Source organism: Oncorhynchus mykiss, chromosome 22 (assembly GCF_057628025.1).
Source record: "Oncorhynchus mykiss isolate SJ-2025 chromosome 22, ASM5762802v1, whole genome shotgun sequence".
In the NCBI taxonomy this organism is placed as follows: domain Eukaryota; kingdom Metazoa; phylum Chordata; class Actinopteri; order Salmoniformes; family Salmonidae; genus Oncorhynchus; species Oncorhynchus mykiss.
Genome location: NC_143043.1, coordinates 30,948,170 through 30,967,321, shown reverse-complemented (window position 1 = coordinate 30,967,321; position 19,152 = coordinate 30,948,170). Strand labels below are relative to the sequence as shown.

The 19,152-nt window shown below is 46.1% G+C and overlaps 2 protein-coding genes across 5 annotated transcripts in view; one reads left to right on the top strand and one right to left on the bottom strand.

The window, feature by feature from the left end:
- LOC110501627 (B-cell CLL/lymphoma 9 protein) overlaps positions 1–6,922 on the top strand; it is a 34,643-nt gene extending 27,721 nt beyond the window's left edge. For 2 of the 3 annotated variants that reach the window (XM_021579321.3, XM_021579322.3), the window contains exons 9-11: positions 52–2,224; positions 4,666–4,935; positions 5,105–6,922. In XM_021579321.3, coding sequence (XP_021434996.2) covers positions 52–2,224; positions 4,666–4,935; positions 5,105–6,159 — 3,498 coding nt within the window. In that variant the 3' untranslated portion in view covers positions 6,160–6,922. The remainder of the gene's footprint in view (positions 1–51; positions 2,225–4,665; positions 4,936–5,104) is intronic. The other variant, XR_002470230.3, reaches the window with a different exon arrangement.
- A 762-nt stretch (positions 6,923–7,684) lies between these two features.
- LOC110501629 (lysophosphatidic acid phosphatase type 6) lies at positions 7,685–13,650 on the bottom strand. 2 transcript variants are annotated; one of them, XM_021579325.3, is made up of 11 exons: positions 13,423–13,650; positions 12,712–12,951; positions 12,410–12,538; positions 11,611–11,741; positions 11,061–11,140; positions 10,898–10,985; positions 10,634–10,766; positions 10,389–10,489; positions 10,085–10,177; positions 9,744–9,909; positions 7,685–8,782 (listed from the first exon to the last, which is right to left on the bottom strand). In XM_021579325.3, exons 2-11 carry the CDS (start codon positions 12,934–12,936, stop codon positions 8,648–8,650), a joined length of 1,281 nt encoding a protein of 426 aa, XP_021435000.1. In that variant the 5' UTR covers positions 12,937–12,951; positions 13,423–13,650; the 3' UTR covers positions 7,685–8,647. The 2 variants fall into 2 exon arrangements, with proteins under 2 accessions (XP_021435000.1, XP_021435002.1); XM_021579327.3 differs by having other exon boundaries at positions 12,712–12,946; positions 13,423–13,637.
- Positions 13,651–19,152: the final 5,502 nt, after the last annotated feature.

The window sequence follows — 19,152 nt, the reverse complement described above, 5'->3', positions numbered from 1 at the left end:
CAAGCCTCCTTGTTTTTAATTCCCTCTCTCTTTTTCCTTTCTTCATTTTAGAACAATCAGACAGGACCCCTCCGAGGTGACTCCAAGCCCTCTCAGCAGTCATCTCACCCCTCAGACCAGAACCACCAGACAGTGTCTAAACCTGGCATGACTGATCAAGCTCCACCCCAGCCCCCTCCCCAGGGGATTAAGCCTGGTTCACTCACCCAGGATGGGGCCTCCTCAGCAGGCATGGACCCCAAGAAAATCCCTGGTAATACCATGGGTCCAGGTGACCAGGCCCCTGGGTGCCAGCCTCAGTCCGAACAGGGCATGCCCCCTGTGAACCCCCCTCAGCCTGGGGAAGGAGGAGGTCCGGGATCAATGGGGATGGGTCACCCTGGTCTGACACCCCAGCAGCAGCAGCAGCAGCAACTGGCCCAGGAGCTTCTCAACATGGAGGCCAATACCGAGGGACTGTCCCAGGAACAGCTGGAGCACCGCCAACGCTCCCTCCAGACCCTCCGAGACATCCAGCGCATGCTCTTCCCTGACGACCGCGACGCCCCACCGCCACCCGGCCCCCATGGGGGACCCCCACAGCCCCACGACGGCATGCCTGATGTGGGACCCAGGAGGCCGGAGCAGGGCCCTCTCCAGGCCATGATGGCCCAGTCCCAGAGCCTAGGTCCACCAGTGGGACCAGGAGGGCCCCGACCCCAGGGACCCCCATTCGGCCCCCTGCATGGACACCCCAGAGACATGCCCCCCTTCCCAGATGAGCTGGGTCACATGATAGGTCCTGGGGGGTGTGGAGACGGAGATCACATGACCCCTGAGCAGGTGGCCTGGCTGAAGCTGCAGCAGGAGTTCTACGAGGAGAAGAAGAGGAAACAGGAAATGCATCACCGCCCACTTCCTCCCGACATGATGATGCATCCCCACGGGCCGCGCGGCATGATGAGAGGACCCCCACCTCCCTACCAGATGGGCCCCGGAGAGGTGTGGGGTCCAGGGGGGCCGGGAGGGCCGGGAGGGCCATCAGAGCACTACCAGGAGCGCATTGCCATGGGCCCCAGAGGGATGCCGCCTCACATGCAGAGGATGCCAGGGTTCCCCCAAGGCATGATGAATCCTGATATGGAGGGACCCCCCAGGCCCGGGATGGGCTGGCCTGAAGACATGCCCCCCAGAATGGGGGATGGCCGAGGGTTCCCAGGAGGGCCAGGGGGGATGTTCGGAGGTCCAGGGTTGCGGGGAGAGCGCTTCCCCAACCCCCAGTCAGTCCAGGAGGCTATGTTTCACCAGGGCATGGGGGGCGACAAGGGACCGGGCCTTCCTCCACAGATGTTGATGGAGATGCAGAGGATGATGGGACACCAAAGAGGCGGCATGGAGCCGGGCAACGGGGGCGGGATGATGTTTCCCAGGATGCCTGGCGAGGGCCCCATGAGCCCCTCCTCCAGACTGGCTGTGATGGGGGGCCGGGATATGGGCCCTGAGTTTGGCATGGGCCCCCATGGGAACCCCCAACTACGAGATGGGCAAATGAATATGAGCCCAGACGAGATAATGAGAATGAGAGGGCCTCCAATGGACAACATGGGGCCCCAGGGAAGGCAGATGCAGGGGTCCCACTTCCCTGACCATCCCCAGCCAGGGGACTTCCCCATGGGGCCCGGACGGCCCTTCCCTGGGGGTCCTGGAAGTATGAGGGGGCCTCATGGAGAGCAGCCCTACCGTGGCCCGGAGCACAGGACCACGCCTACGGCGGGCAACGGCCGACTCAACCACCTTCCCCCCGCCGCCGGAACACCCCAGGGCCAGAGGGGACGTAAGCCTGCAGAACTGAACATCCAGTCAGGAGGGGCCAGCTCGCCCAGTCTCAATCCCCTCAAGTCCCCTCCTTTGAGGCAGGTGCAATCCCCCATGATGGGCTCTCCCTCTGGGAACCTCAAGTCCCCCCAGACCCCCTCCCAGCTGGCTGGTATGCTCTCCGGCCCTCCGGGACCCAACGGCCCCCCTAACACTACCAACTCGGCCCCAATGAAGTCCCCTCATTCTATGATGGGGTCTGCTGGTGCCTCCCCAGTACATATGAGGTCCCCGTCCCTCCCCAACCCTTCTCCAGGGTGGGCATCCTCCCCCAAACCCCCCATGCCCAGCCCAGTACTCCCCCAGCAGCAGGGGGGAAAAACCCCCCTCAGTATGACCTCACCTAACATGATGGGTAACATGGAGCAAGGTACAGTACTTCTATGGCTTTATTCTTGTTAATGTTATTTCTCCCTCTACCGCTCTTTTTCTCTAGCTCGCTCGCTCTCTCGCTAATCAAATTTGATTTGTCACGTACTTCGTAAACAACAGGTGTGGACTAACAGTGAAATGCTTACTTACGAGCCCTTCCCAACAATGCAGAGAGAAATAATAGAAAAAACACAATAATAATAATAATAATAATAATAAATACACATTCAGTAATGAAAACTTGGTTATATACATGGGGTACCTGTACTGAGTTGATGTGCAGGGGTAAGAGGTGGATATGTACATATAGGTAGGAATAAAGTGACTAGGCAACAGGATAGATGATAAATGGTAACAGCAACGTAATGTAACAGCAATGTATGTAACAGCAACGTAATGTAACAGCAACGTAATGTAACAGCAACGTATGTAACAGCAACGTAATGTAACAGCAACGTAATGTAACAGCAACGTATGTAACAGCAACGTAATGTAACAGCAACGTAATGTAACAGCAACGTATGTAACAGCAACGTAATGTAACAGCAACGTAATGTAACAGCAACGTAATGTAACAGCAACGTATGTAACAGCAACATATGTAACAGCAACGTAATGCAACAGCAACGTATGTAACAGCAACGTATGTAACAGCAACGTATGTAACAGCAACGTAATGTAACAGCAACGTATGTAACAGCAACGTATGTAACAGCAACGTATGTAACAGCAACGTATGTAACAGCAACGTATGTAACAGCAACGTATGTAACAGCAACGTATGTAACAGCAACGTAATGTAACAGCAACGTAATGTAACAGCAACGTAATGTAACAGCAACGTAATGTAACAGCAACGTATGTAACAGCAACGTAATGTAACAGCAACGTAATGTAACAGCAACGTATGTAACAGCAACGTAATGTAACAGCAACGTATGTAACAGCAACGTAATGTAACAGCAACGTAATGTAACAGCAACGTATGTAACAGCAACGTATGTAACAGCAACGTAATGTAACAGCAACGTAATGTAACAGCAACGTATGTAACAGCAACGTATGTAACAGCAACGTATGTAACAGCAACGTATGTAACAGCAACGTATGTAACAGCAACGTAATGTAACAGCAACGTAATGTAACAGCAACGTATGTAACAGCAACGTAATGTAACAGCAACGTAATGTAACAGCAACGTAATGTAACAGCAACGTAATGTAACAGCAACGTATGTAACAGCAACGTATGTAACAGCAACGTAATGTAACAGCAACGTATGTGATGCGTAAATGCAGATAGTCCGGGTAGCTATTTGGTTAACTTTTTAACTAACTATTTAGCATTCTTGGGTGATTGGAGTCTTTGACCATTTTTAGGGCCTTCCTCTGACACCGCCTGGTATAGAGGTCCTGTATAACAGAGCACCCAGCCCTTGTGATGTACTGGGCCGTACGCACTACCCTGTGTAGTGCCTTGCAGTCAGATGCAAAGCAGTTGCCATATGAAGCTGTGATACAGCCAGTCAAGATGCTCTCAGTGGTGCGGCTGTAGAACTTTTTGAGGATCTGAGGGCCCATGCCAAATCGTTTCAGCCTCCTGAGGGGGACGAGGCGTTGTCGTGCCCTCTTCACGACTGTGTTGGTGTGTGTGTGTGGACCATGGTAGATCCAACTTGAAGCTCTCAACCCTCTTTAATACAGCCCCGTTGATGTGAATGGGCGAGTGCTCAACCCTCCTTTTCCGGTAGTCCACGGTTTGTCTTGCTGAGGTCTCTGACCTCCTCCCTATAGGCTGTCTCATCTCTCTCTCTCCCTCTTTCTCTCAACTGCTGTGATAAACAACATAAAACATGTGTATTTCAATTTCAAGACAGATAATATTCATTTTCAAAGAGATTTTAATACTTACTACCTTTCTCTTGAATGATGATTACCTCACGTCTTTAATAGAGGGCTGTTTTGTAATGTCTGTTGACCAAAGCAGTCTCTGTGTTGTGTATCAGGCAGGTTAGCATTTGTTTGTCATCTTTAAATCATGTAATTTATAAGTCAATTGAAAGAATCATTCTCATCCATCTAAACACATTTTCCCAAAGCAGAAACATTCTCCCTTTTCAGGGAAATCACACCCCCATCATTTTTTACAATTAAAACATTTTAAAGTTTAATTTAACCTTTATTTAACTAGGCAAGTCAGTTAAGAACAAATTCTTATTTACAATGACTGCCTACACCGGACAAACACCGGACGACACTGGGCCAATTGTGCGCCACCCGACGGGACTCCCAATCACGGCCGGTTGATGTCTGTATCTAAAATGTATTTGCCACAATGTCCCTTATATATCTATTTCAAACCAGGATATGTTTTGCTACCTAAGGTAAATAGTTATTATATTTCATCTCTCTCTTCTCTCTCTCTCCCCTCTCTCACCAGGTGGTAACGTCCCCCCCTCGTCAGGAGCCCAGTCTGGCCCCATGCCCCTCCAGGGGGGTCCAGGTGGCGCCCCGACCGGCAGCCCCTATTCCCTCCCCCCCGAACCCACGCTATCCCAGAACCCCCTCTCCATCATGATGTCACGCATGTCTAAGTTCGCCATGCCAAGCTCCACCCCCCTCTACCACGACGCCATCAAGACGGTGGCGAGCTCGGACGACGACTCGCCCCCCGCACGCTCCCCAAATCTACCCCCCATGAACAACAATGGTGAGTGGATGGAGACATGGCTAGAAGTCATGTTAAACCATTTTTGAGATGTATTTTGAACCGTTTTTCATAGAGGTGTGACTCTGTTTACGCCACTTGATGTAGGTTTGCTGTCTGTGTTGTATGGTGCACTAACATCCCTCTTGTCTCTCTCTGTGGCCCTCTGTAGGTATGGGAATGAACCAGCACCAAGGTCCTCCTCGTATGATGGGCCCCGGCTCCTCTAGCTCAATGCCTGCCCTCAGTCCTCTGGGTATGACCCCCATGGGCTCCCAGCCTCTCTCCCACGGCATGCCCCAGCAGATGCCTTCTCCCAACATTGGCCCGGGCATGATGCCCCATGGCATGATGATGCCCCCCAACCCCCAGGACCAAGGCATGGGCAACCCCCAGATGATGCCCCAGGGGCGCATGGGCTACTCCCACCGAGTGCAGGGCTACCCCCTGCCCCAATCCCCCTCCCAGCAGGGTCCCTTCTCCCCCCACAATGGCCCCGGGCCCCAGGGCTTCCCAGGACATCCCATGGGCTTCCAGGGAGAGGGGGGTCCTATGGGCGGTCGGATGGGGAACATGCCCCATGGAGGGGGAGGCGACGGGGGTAGGCCCAACAATCCTGGAGGACCGCAGTTCAACATGCAGGGAGAGTTTAGTGATGCAGATCTGCATGAAGTGATGCGAACAGGAGCATCCGGTATGCCAGAGTTTGACCTGTCCAGGATCATCCCATCAGAGAAGCCCAGCCAGACTCTGTCCTACTACCCCAGGGGAGGAGGAGATGGGCCTGGCCCAGGGGGGAAACCTCCACACATGCAGGGGATGATGCAGGGTATGATGGGGGAGGGCCCGCCCAGGATGGGTATGTCCATGCAAGGGATGGGGGGGATGGCTGGGGGGCCGGGAGGTGGTATGGCCCCCCAGGACATGCCCATGGGAAACCCTTCCCACAATCATATGCGGCCGCATGGACCCCCAGGGTTCATGGGTCAGGGAATGATGGGGCCCCAGCACCGGATGATGTCACCGGGGGGTCCGGGGGGCATGATGCAGGGGAAAGAGAGGGGGGTGCTCTACAACCACCCTGGGCCTGGGGGGTCGCCCAATATGATGATGTCACTACAAGGCATGGGTGCCCCCCCCCAGCAGACGATGATGATGGGGGGGCATATGAGGCAGCGTGGCAGGGACATGGACATGGGGTTCAGCCCAGGGCCCGGAATGTTCTAACACACAACTCATAGAATCTTGGACCTTGAATGTTCTGAGCCGATATACAGTATGAGGATGGAATAAGTCTCACAGCAGATAAGAGATGGATTAAAACGCAGGAAGTAAGGAATGAAAGACAGAGGTGGGTTCTCTGGATTGAAACATGTAGTGCAGAGGAATGGGTAGTTAATGGCTTGTGGGAGCTACATAGCCCAGTACTTGTCTTTTACCACAAGCATTTCATTTAGTCTCTTCAGAAATGTCTGAATGTATGGGATTGCTGTGCTTCAATGTCAATTTAAACTGTTCAAGTGTTTTTTTTCTTCTAAATCTCTGATTATAAGGGTGAGTTGAGCATCGGAGAGGAATGGAGTGAACCACCTTGGAGGACTGTACATCGACTTTTTCAAATCAGTTAAAAATCAACAATGGATTTGTCCGGTAATGGATAACAAACATAGAAAGACTTTGTGGAATAAAATCGTACTTTGAGAAGATTTCAATGGAACTCCCATCTTCTCTCTGGCTCCATCGTTTTGACTATTTCTGTCCAGTATGACTGTGTGTGTATGCGCCTGTGTGTGTGTTTTTGTTGTAAGTATGTATAGGGATTCTATCAATGACCTCTAAGCTCTCTTATCCACCTTTCATTGGGGGAGGGACGCCCCACTAAAGAACAGTACTGTTTTCCATTCATTTCCTTTGTAACTCCAGTGTATAACAAACCAAACTATGACCTCAAAGATACTAGTATTATTAAAAAAGCACAAACATGGATCAACTTAAGTGTCTTACTCACATATAAACATTTCTACTAGCAAGTCAGTGTGAATAGCGGTAGAACTGTTCTATGTGCTCTCTTACTCCTGTTTGTTCTTCTATTTACTCTGGAATATCATTCCCACAGCATTAATCTCATAAATGAACTGAGTGGGATCAGACTGTAGAACTGGTGAGCTCGTCATGTACTTTATAGTCGTCTCAGACATTAGTGGGACAGGCCTCGATGAGCTAGTCAGGTGCTGTATGTATGGTGGTCTCAGACATTAGTGGAACAGGGTATCAAGAAAGACAGAAATCTGACCATCAACATCTTTCCAGACCATATAACATGACTTTTCCTGCTCAAGTCACATGGTCAGGAAAAACCAAGATCCCTACTTCCTCACCCGTCTGTAAGCTTGTCATGTGTACCTCCATTGTCTTTGGTACAGAGACGTCTTCCAAGGCTGTGTCAATGGAAGACAACATATTGGCCGTGTTTGAGTGGATCAAAACTACAATGTATCAGACAGTGCCATTGTTCCACTCTAATCAGGGACTTATTTAGACCTGGGACAAAAGGTAGGTGCAATTTAATTAGGTAGAACAGAAAACAAGCAGGCTCCAGACCTTGTAGGGTAAGAGCGGAATACCCCTGAATTCTAATACATGACTGAAAGGTGATGTTCAGGTATCCTTATGAGGCCCACTGACTGACCATATATGACCACTGGTGTTGAGATTGGACCATTGCTATGCTGCACAGTAGTGAGAGACAAAGCCTTGACCAACTCTTTTATTACTCTCCACCACTCCAAAGCAAAGTCAAAGAATTTCAGGGCAACTCTCCATGATTTGGCATACAACTAACAAGCAAATTAAATCACTCCAGTGTGGGGGTGTATATTTGCTCATAGGTCCATGCATTTCATTTATACACAATACAATCCTAAAAGGCAGCACCTAGTGTTTCACTCACGACAAACTTTTAGCAGAGTAGTTCCCTTTTAACAGGTTCTAAAATGAATGATTTGGAGTGGGTAAACGTGCACACACACACACATTTGGTTCCCTTGGTTTATGAACACAACGTACATGATGTGCTTGGTTTTCCCCTGAGGAAAAGATTGCAGTTTGATATGAAGAAATTTAGTTCACTCTAAAAGCAACAAAGCCAGAACATATTTCAGCTAGTTAGAATCTGGTGCACTATAATTTACAGTGCATAAAGTAATCAGATATACAGTAAATACACATTGCTGTGTGCATAGTAGTCACAGAATGTAAACGTATGAATATAAATTGGTAACACACTTATTTTTTAGGCAGAATATATTACCAGATCATTTCAAAAATTAAGACCTCTAAGTAAAACTCTTCATCTTAACCAGTATGAGCAGTAACACACAGGATGCCCATTGCCCTGATATCAGCTGGATGTGGTTTCAAAGCCAGTTATACACTTTGACAGTGAAGCTATATTTGTGCGTTTAGACAGTGAGGTATCCTAACACACAGTTTGTACTGTAATACAGCCTGTTTTCAAAGTCTGAGACAGTGGGCCTCCCTTCAATGAGCATTAAGACAACCGCGTACTCACACTTTGAAAACCTCTGTTGTAATACAATGGCTAGTGATAGGCAAATGCTAGGCTAGGGCTGGAGAGTGGAAGTCTCTGGTGGGATGTAAACACGGTGGCTGGTAACAGTGAGTGCATGGGGTAGAGCTGGGGGTCGCAGAAGCCTCAGGGTTCAGCCACGCCCTTTGTGCGGTTGCAGAGTGACTCGTAGAGCTCAAAGGTCAGTGAGTAGTTGGAGAGGGCCTGCTTGAACTCCTGCAGGGGGCAGTAGACTCCACTACAGCCTGGAACCAACTGGTCCTACAGAGACGGATCAAAATAAAGAATGTAAGAAAGACACTAATCACGTTTCCATCCAGTTATACCGTATAAAAAAATGCAGATCATTTGTTCGTTCGACATGGAGGGACCTTTTTGTATTGGTAAAATGTATTATGTGAGAAATGGTGGTGAAAACTGACTCAGTAAACCATGCAGTTTATTAGGCTACAGATTAAATAAGTTGATGACCTTCACAGGGTGGTGAAAGTGCAAGGTGATGAGCTTGATGCTCCTTTCCAAATAAATATTGAGGATCTTATTTTGGTGACATGATGATCGATGCACCACTACCATTTGACAAATAAATAGTATCCACAATAATCTCATCAAGTAGACTACTAGCCTGCCGCATGTGCCAAGAGGAGAGTTGGCACATTTGCTATTTAACGCAACAGTTGTGACAAAACTATCAGTAGAGTTGAAAATGCATTGGAAACACAAAACTTTAGATTTCAACTTTAGAGAAAAAGTACATATACTGATTTTTTTTTTATATCCGCAACAAATCAGTTTGGTGGAAACATTTTCATTATGCGGATTTTAAACATTTTTAACATAAAGATGGCGGCCCCCCAAGTACTTAACACAAATGTCTCGTTTGCTCAGTTCGCCGTATTGTACAATGTTCTCCATTACTCTTTTTTTAAATTGGCATCAGCACAGTATACATGATCCCAATTCTAGCTCCAATACTGCGGCATTTTGGAAAAAATTATTGTGCTGATTTACTGGCACATTGGACCATGTTGCACACCGTAGTTTAAGAACTCTGTGGGAAGTGCTAAAAACAATGATGTCATATCTGAATTCCTCCACCTTTATGTACCTTCACCATTGGATGGAAACCTAGCTAGACAAACAGATCACTGACTCTCGGAGAGAAACAGTCTGGAAATTGTTTCAATATTGTGCGCACACTTCTGTGAGCCCTGCATCCTACCTGGCCAATGTAGGACACTTTGACGAAGGCCTCTTTGGTCTGCCGGTGCTGGTGCAGCTCCAGGGTGATGTCTGAAGCGTATGGTGGCCATCGCATGTCAAAAATCCCCAGAGCCATGAGACAGGGTATCAGAGTGGTGTCGTGGGCAGAGTACAGGAAGAGCTTCCTGAAAGAAACATGCATAAATACTCTCAGATTTCTGATGTTTAGCAACAACACGTTCTAAGAATGTGCCATTCGGAAAATGACATTTGCTACCATCAAGTGGTTGGGTTGAGAACTGCAAATCTCTGCTACTGGCTCTGTGTTCTAATGGACAGGTAAACGTTACAGTAGTTCACCTGTTGGGCTCTGAGGTTGTGTCCTGTAGTTTATCTTCTATGTTGCCCATTAGGACATGCAGGAGGGGACCCACACACAGCTGCAGGTTCTCCCTAGTCGCAACAAACCAACCACAGAGAAGATTAAGAAAACAACTGTATTGGGTGATTTTTTAAAACACCTCTAATGCACAGTGGACTGTAATTTCATAATGTGAAATAAGGAAGCATATGCTCATGGAACAGGGAACTGTATTTTCTGTGTGTTCTACTCCCCAACCCTCTACACATGCTGATCTGTATTTAAATCCCTCTGCCCTTTGACCTCTTGCTGGGTTCGTAGATGTGGTAGATCATCTCCACAGCTCTCCGCTCCACTGTGTTTCTCCAGGAGTCAAGGACTGGTGGGCAGGGTAGGCCGTGGGTCTGTTAGAACACACATATTGTTACGTTAAAATGTCAATGTAACGCAGTGATAGTATCACTCATATCCTTTGACCACATAATCAACTTTGGTAACAAAATGATATTTTTTAGTCATGGTATTGTATTTTTGTTGTTTTGTGTCACCTCTCTTGCCACCATGTCATCCCTGATGAGGATGAAGTCAACCCGTTGTTGGGCAGCGATGCCCAGAGCACTCTTGATGCTCCTCAGGTCCGCAGCAATGTCTGGCAGAGTGGATGACTCCGCCCAGCGATGACTACAGTACACACAGACACAGCCAATCACAAAAACCAACACGAGAGAAACATCCAATCACAAAAATCAACAAGTGAGGGATCCAGCCAATCACAAAAATCAACAAGAAAAGGGACCCAGACAGTCACTCACCCGCTGAGGAGTTTGAGCAGTCTGCATCCATGGTAGTTAGGGTACAGGATCTCTGACTCTGCCTCAGTCGTCAGAATGGGAACCATGTCTTCAGGAGAGGGGGAGCAACATTAGGAGATAGACCAGTATTTCCTATGACACACAAACACAAACTGACACCTACCTCTCTGGCTTTGATAGAACAGCCCTGCCACCAGGCACTTGGCAGACTCTATGGTTCTCACAATGTTAGTGGAACGCACACTGGGAGAGAGAGAAGAATATATCAATGTCTTGTGGCTACATGTACTCTGTCACAGATCTTACAATCGTGTTGTAGTAGGAGTGTACTTTACCGTTCAGGTTGATAACTGATTATGGTATGTTCTTGTTCTGTTACCTATTCATGTCCCCTTTATGGACCAAGCACCTACAGTCATGCATAGTGTATGAGCAATGTAATTATGCCATTGCTAATTACTTAAGTAAATGTAAAGCTCAAGTTTACATCCTTGTATTCAGTGTCTTTCTTTCTAGATCCATAAAGTAATAACAGTACATTATAGGTTACCTAACCTGGGGCCCAGATATTTCTGCTATACCCTTTAACATTGTCAAGCAAAAACAAAGAGGGAGTTGGCTACAGAACCAGATGCGACTACCAGGCTACTGGTCTGTACTTACTTGACCTCTGTAGGGCTGAAAGTGGGGCTGAGGATGGCTGTGGTACTTACTAAACCTCTGTAGGGCTGAAGGTGGGGTTGAGGAAGGCTGTGTCCTGGATGTATCTCTTCCTCAGCCTCTCTCCCAGCTCATACAGCTGTTGCATGCCCACCGTGGTCAGCTGACCTGGGTACGTACCCCCCTGCAGGGGAGAGGAACAGGGTCAGGAGTCAAAGGTTGCCAAGACAGTCAATCCAAAATGGCATCACCAGTGTCTATCTATTGTGTGCCCGCAGAGTAGTACTGTGGTATGCCAGGTGCACCGCGAAACAGACACAATCCTCCGAAGAGTCTCGCAGCAATCTCCCGCTGAGTGAAGGACAAACCTCTCAGTATATGCTCATTGGCTATCTGTTCGTTCCCTCAGTGCCAGGCCCAGACCATAACAGTCAGAGCTGGGTCAGAGTGAACCACAGATTGTTCTTGCACTTGAACAGGCCTTTAGCTGAGATACAGCCCCCGGTCTAAGCCTCAGGAGAAGGTCTCTCAGGGTGCAAAGTCCTTTATGATGACCCCTACCCTCAAAGACCACTAATAGATTAAATGGGCAACTAGAATTTCAATCCTGACACGTCGTGCCAGTGATGTTGTGTGATGTTACTGGTCTGGAGCGGGAAATCCTAATGGTTGACAGCTGGCTGTGAGTAACCCAGTAAGTGACAGTGACATATGTCTGTATGGAGTCAATGCCAGCACACCTACGTGACAACTTAAATCCATTAACCGTACTTATCCAAGCACTGCCTACTCCTTTCCTTATCTCTCTAGGCACTACTTCCTCTGCTCGTTAACAGACACAGGCATACTCACGGTCAGTATGTTGGCCCGGTAGCTGTCCTCCACCGGTGAGGAGGGCCGTGGACCTCCTTCCAGGTCTGTCACCACATAGTTGATCTGTGTGTGTGCTGGGGGTTCCAGGAGGTTAGGCACCCACTGGGCCTGATACAGACAGGACAAGGAAAAAGGTTAGACTTCCAGATGCTGGTGAACATAGCCTCATCTCCAAGACAAGGCATATGAAGGTAAGATAAATGGCTTTCCCTCAACTTCAAGTCCTGGGAAACAGAGCATCAGGTCTGTCAGATGTTCTTGTGTGACACAGGTGGTCTCACCTCCATGATGCCTGGTATAGACTTCAGCGGGGTTCGGGCTCCGTGGCGGAACAGGACTTGTACGAGTTTGAGCTCGTAAGGAAAATGTGGTTCCTTGCATGAGGGGGCCGAACCCGAATCCGTCTGGGTTGGTTCTGTCTTCTTATGAGACCAGAGCATGGATCCAAACGCCATGGACACCGAGCCCAAAACACCTGCTTTGGTCAAGAGGTTCCTCGTCCTCATGCTTACGTTACTATACTGCCGAGACAGACCACACAATACCAACATTGAACATAGCTTGCTAGCTAGCACACTGCCTATCATTTGCAGCTAACGTTAACCATGTTTAGTGATCTGCATAAGATTTTAGCTAACGGTAGCAAACGTTATTCCAATCTTTATTTTTGGTAGCTAACGTTATCTAGTTAACGTACTGTATACAACTACATTCTGGGTAAACCTGGCACTTGATATTTTGGTGTCGATGATAGCAAGTTATGAAGCAGGCGTTTGAAACAAGCTGGCTGTGTCGGTAATGTCAATATTGAGAATGTGCTGCAGACTGATGAGGTACAGTCGATATCTCAGCTAATGTCAAAGCCATTCAAGTAACGTAATCTAAATATGTAACGTTAACTAGCTAACCAGAAATTAATTCATTTTCGGGTTAGCTAGCTCTTTAGCTACTTCAACGGCACAATATGTTGCACTCAAATGTACAGTACTTACGTTTAATTATCACTGGAAGTTATTAACTAGTTTTAAAACAAAATAAAAGTCATCGACTAACTCCGTGTATTTTGAAAACACGTCACCCGGCTAGGGACAAAATGTTTTTTGGAATATGTAGTCATTTCTGGTGTGATCCAAGCTTTCAAAGTGAAACTGTTCTTCACGGAAAAGCTAACCACATGCGTCATTTCCCTCCCATGCCCCTCATTACCGTAAAAACAGCGTGGTGCGCATATGAACATAGCGCAATATTGTATGAAGTGGGAATTAAAACTAAACAGACAGTATGCAGGTAATTACCAAAATAAGGGAAACACTTGGGTAAATGAGTCATACAAGTATATTGAAAGCCGGTGCTTCCACACAAGTGTGGTTCCTGAGTTAATTAAGGGGCTCCGAGAAGGCGCAGCGGTCTAAGGCACTGCATCTCAGTGCCATAGGCATCACTACAGAACCTGGTATGATTACCGGCTGTTTCACAACCGGCTGTGATTGGGAGTCCCATAGGGTGGTGCACAATTGGCCCATTATCGTCCGGTTTAGTGTTTGGCTGGGGTAGGCCGCCATTGTAAATAATAATTGAGTGCGTATGTCCCAGAGGGTAGTGCGTAATGGCCCAGTACATCACTGGGGCCAAGCTTCCTGAAATCCAGGACCTAAATACTAGGCGGTGTCAGAGGAAGGCCCTAAAGACCCTAGTCAACTAGTCATAGACTGTTTTCTCTGCTACCTCACGGCAAGCGGTACCGGAGCGCCAAGTCTAGTACCAAAAGGCTTCTTAACAGCTTCTACCCCAAGCCATAAGAGGGCTGAACAATTAATCAAATGGCCACCAGACTATTTACATTGACATCCCCCATCTCCATTAGATTTTTACACTGCTGCTACTCGCTGTTTATTATCTATGTATAGTCACTTCACCCCTACCTACATGTACAAATTAGCTCTAACCTGTACCCCCGCATATTGACTCGATACCGGTACCCCCTGTATATAGCCTTGTTATTGTTATTTTATTGTGTTACTTTTTATTTTTATTTTCGTTTATTTGGTAAATATTTTCTTAACTCTTTCTTGATCTGCACTGTTGGTTAAGGTCTTGTAAGTAAGCATTTCACGGTAAGGTTGTATTTGGCGCACCTGATAAATACAATTTGATTTGATTTGAAATAAAGGTTACAAAAATAAATGGGGAAAAAAGCAATGAACATCCCATCATGCTTAGGGTCATCTAACATGGCTATGCCCTAGGATGACAATGCCCCATCCACAGGGCATGAGTGGTCACTGAATGGTTTGATCAGCATGAAAACGATGTATACCATATGCCATGGCCATCTCAGTCACCAGATCTCAACCCAAGTGAACTATTTTGGAGATTCTGGAGTGACGCCTGAGGCATCTACCACCATCAACAAAACACCAAATGATGGAATTTCTTGCGGAAGAATGGTGTCGCACTCCCCAAGAAGAGCAGACACTTGCCAAGGTGCATTGAAGCTGTTCTGGCTCATGGTGGCCCAACGCCCTATTGAGACACTTTTTGTTGGTGTTTCCTTTCTTTGGTGTTTTATGCATATTATAAATATAGGCATATGGTCTATGGTTTTATGTGTGGAGATTTACTTGTGAACTAAATCTTTTAATCTTTCTACCTACTGGAATTGAAATTGCCCCAGTGCCTTGTCTGCGACTTGAACTTTAGACCCATCTTGTGTACTTTAGTGTGTAAGTCATAAAGTAGATATACACATTGGATGTTATGATGTATTCATATTATCTAATGATGAAGCCGATAGTCATCACTACGTGTTCAGACAGGCAATATGATAAAAAATGAATATCCAATGATGATAATGATAGCCTATTCATTTTATTGTAGACAATGAGTAGTGTGAATGAAGGCTATCTGCAACTAGTAGGATTGCGTGTATGCAGACCTACAGTAGACAGGGTAGAGGGTAGGAAACTTAGTTTTGATCAGTGTTTCCCAGAGTACCCTAATTGAGGAAGGACCTGACATACAGTATAAAATCATTCCTTGGATGACCAGATGAGAGCTTCTATAGAGGGAAGGTCTTGTGTAGAGTTAGCCATAGTGTGGCGTTTCAATGTCAATTAATTTGTTTGAGGGCAACCATATCGAGGACAAATGTTTGGGCTGTGGTCGACTTTACTGAGAAAGTTTGTGTCACATTCATTTCTGGCGGACAAATTCATTTGACAGATTAGTTTTATTTTATTGCAGGCTTTACAGGAACAGAATGACAACATGACATTGAAATGTGCACAGAGAAACGGCAACCAGTCTGTTGGCATCCCAAAAGAGGTTCCTCTACTCTATAGAAAAATAAAATATGATTCATGATATTATAAAGGGGGCTGTATATTCCAAAACCCCAAAAGCCTAGTGCAAAATCAGTTTAGAACTTCACAGGTTGTGGCTATGCCTTCTTTAGTAGCCTCCAGGCCTAGACATGTTATTTTCTGACTAGCCTCACATTTAAACAAAAATAAATCACATTTAAACAAATATGAAAATACATGTACTGCCAAGAGATAGATAGCTACCAATGTGACAATCAATCAACTGTTTCACACAGTCACATTAAAGTATAGATAACTGACAAAATAATGTAAATGTAAATGATTGATACAAAGTATATTGAAAGCAGGTGTTTCCACACAGGTGTTGTTCCTGAGTTTAAGCAATTAACATCCCATCATCCTTATGGTCAAGTATAAAAATGCTGGGCAGGGAATTATTTTGGCTACCATGGCTATGCCTCCTGACAATGACCCCATCCAGAAGTCACAAATGGTTTGATGAGCATGAAAATTATGTAAACCATTTGCCATGGCGTCTTCGTCACCAGATCTCAACCCAATTGAACACTTATGGGAGATTCTGGAGCAGTGCCTGAAACAGTGTTTTCTACCACCATCAACAAAACACCAAATCATGGAATTTCTTGTGAAAGAAGGGTGTAGCATCCCTCCAACAGAGTTCCAGACACTTGTAGAATCTATGATGAGGTGCATTGAAGCTGTTCTGGCTCGTGGTGGCCCCACACATTTTGGAAGATACCTGTAATTTTGTTGTAAGAAAGGAATTACACTGTATTTTAAAGGCTCAAGGGGAAATGTCTCCACCTCGTGGGTAAAAAAAAAAAAAATGAAACATGCAGATATACTGAAGGACAATCAACTTTTCAAGCTTGTGCCTTGCCTTGATTCAAGCTAAATGATTTGTTTTCATATATGGCTTTTGAACACACTGTTCTTTCACATCAGGACATTTTCTCAAATCTAACATGGAGCTGAACGTTTGGGACTTTGATCCTTTTGTGAATTCACTTTTCATAGGCACTTGATTACTTTTGCATAGTTCCTCACTATCTGATCCTGAGCGCATAAAACCCTCTGTAATGATTGGAGTCTGTTGAATGGACAAAACACTTTTTTTTGCACAGCTGTCCCTTGTTCTGATTTCTGACGGGAAGATAATGCTTGTGCTATGTTACTGTATACGGTGCATTCGGAAAGTATTCAGACTTCTTGACTTTTTCCACATTTTGATACGTTTCAGCCTTATTCTAAAATGCATTACATATTTTCTTTCCCTCATCAATCTACATACAATACCCCATAATGACAATGCGAAAACAGGTTTTTAGAAATTCTGGCAAATTTCTAAATAATAAAACACTCATTTACATAAGTATTCAGACCCTTTGCTATGCTATGACAAAATTTAGCTCAGGTGCATCCTGTTTCCATTGATCATCCTTGAGATGATTCTACAACTTGATTGGAGTCCACCTATGATAAATTAAATTGATTGGACATGATTTGGAAAGGCACACACCTGTTTATATAATGTCCCACAGTTGACAGTGCATGTCAGAGCAAAAACCAAGCCATGAGGTCGAAGGAATTGTCCCTAGAGCTCCAAGACAGGATTGTGTCGAGGCACAGATCTGGGGAAGGGTACCAAAACATTTCTGCAGCATTAAAGGTCCCCAAAAACACAGTGGCCTCCATCATTCTTAAATGGAAGAAGTTTGGAACCACCAAGACTCTTCCTAGAGCTTGCTGCCAGGCCAAACTGAGGAATCGGGGAAGAAGGGCCTTGGTCAGGGAGGTGACCAAGAACCCGATGGTCACTCTGACAGAGCTCCAGAGTTCCTCTGTGGATATGGGAGAACCTTTCAGAAGGGCAACCATCTCTGCAGCACTCCACCAATCAGGCCTTTATGGTAGAGCCAGATGGAGGCCACTCCTCAGTAAAAGGCACATGACAGCCCGCTTAGAGTTTGCCAAAAGCCACCTAAAAGACTCTAAGACCATGAGATTCTCTTTGGCCTGAAGTGTCACTGGAGGTAACCTGGCACCATCACTACAGTGAAGCATGGTGGTGGCCACATCATGCTGTGGGGATGTTTTTCAGTGACAGGGACGACTGGGAGACTAGTCAGGGTCGAGGGATAGATGAACGGAACAAAGTACAGACAGATCCTTGAAGAAAAGCTGCTCCAGAGCGCTCAGAACCTCAGACTGCGGTGAAGGTTCTCCTTCCAACAGGACAAAGACCCTAAACACAAAGCCAAGATAACGCAGGATTGGTTTCGGGACAAGTCTCTAAATGTCCTTGAGTGGCCCAGCCAGAGCCCAGACTTGAACCCGATCGAACATCTCTGAAGAGTCCTGAAAATAGCTGTGCAGCGATGTTCCCCATCCAACCTGCCAGAGATTGAGAGTATCTGCAGAGAAGAATGAAAGAAGCTCCCCAAATACAAGTGTGCCAAGCTTTTAGCATCATATCCAAGAAGACTTGAAGCTGTAATCGCATCCAAAGGTGCTTCAACAAAGTACTGAGTAAAGGGCCTGAATAATAAAAAGGTCTGAAATGTAATATTTCATTAAATAAAATGGTTGCAAAAACTTTGAAAAACCTGTTTTTGCTTTGTCATTATGGGGTATTGTGCATAGATTGATGAGGGGGAAAAACAATTTAATCCATTTTAGAACAAGGCTGTAACGCAACAAAATGTGGAAGAAATGTAAGGGGTCTGAATACTTTCCGAATGCAGTGTCTGCAATCAGGATTAAACACAGAGAAAACAGTTGCTCCTGCTATATTTGAAGCTGATATAGTGCACAATGGATTGCATTGCAGAGATCTGTGTCCCAATTTCACTTTCCAAACTGCTGCAGATAGCCTCCGTCACTGGATCGCAGGGATCAGGGGACAACACTCTTTGGTCAGACCCCTGAATGTAGGGTTTTTACCTCCTCTGACAGCAGTGTGTGTGTGTGGGCGTGTGCGCGTCTCTGTGTGTTCCATTTGCAAGCATGTACATGTTTGTATTATTATAATCAGCAGCTGGGTATACAGTGGGACAGTTTTTGGCACACTGAATATGCAAGCTTAATGTACACTATTCTTAGACTTTAAAGAAAGATCTACTGTAATTCTCTGATCTATAAAACATCAAAACATACAATGTGCAATTATCTGTTATTTCAAGGCTTTCCCAAATTGTGATTTAAAAGGTGTATTTCTCTTTTGCATCAAGATCAATATTTGATCACAGTTATCATGTCCATGTTTCAAGCTTGGCCAGGCTCTTATTGCTCTAACAAAAAACATCAGTTCTCCCAACGGTCACAATCTTAAAGCTCAGTCCAATATGCGGAAGCTCTCAAGATCCACCTAACCCACTC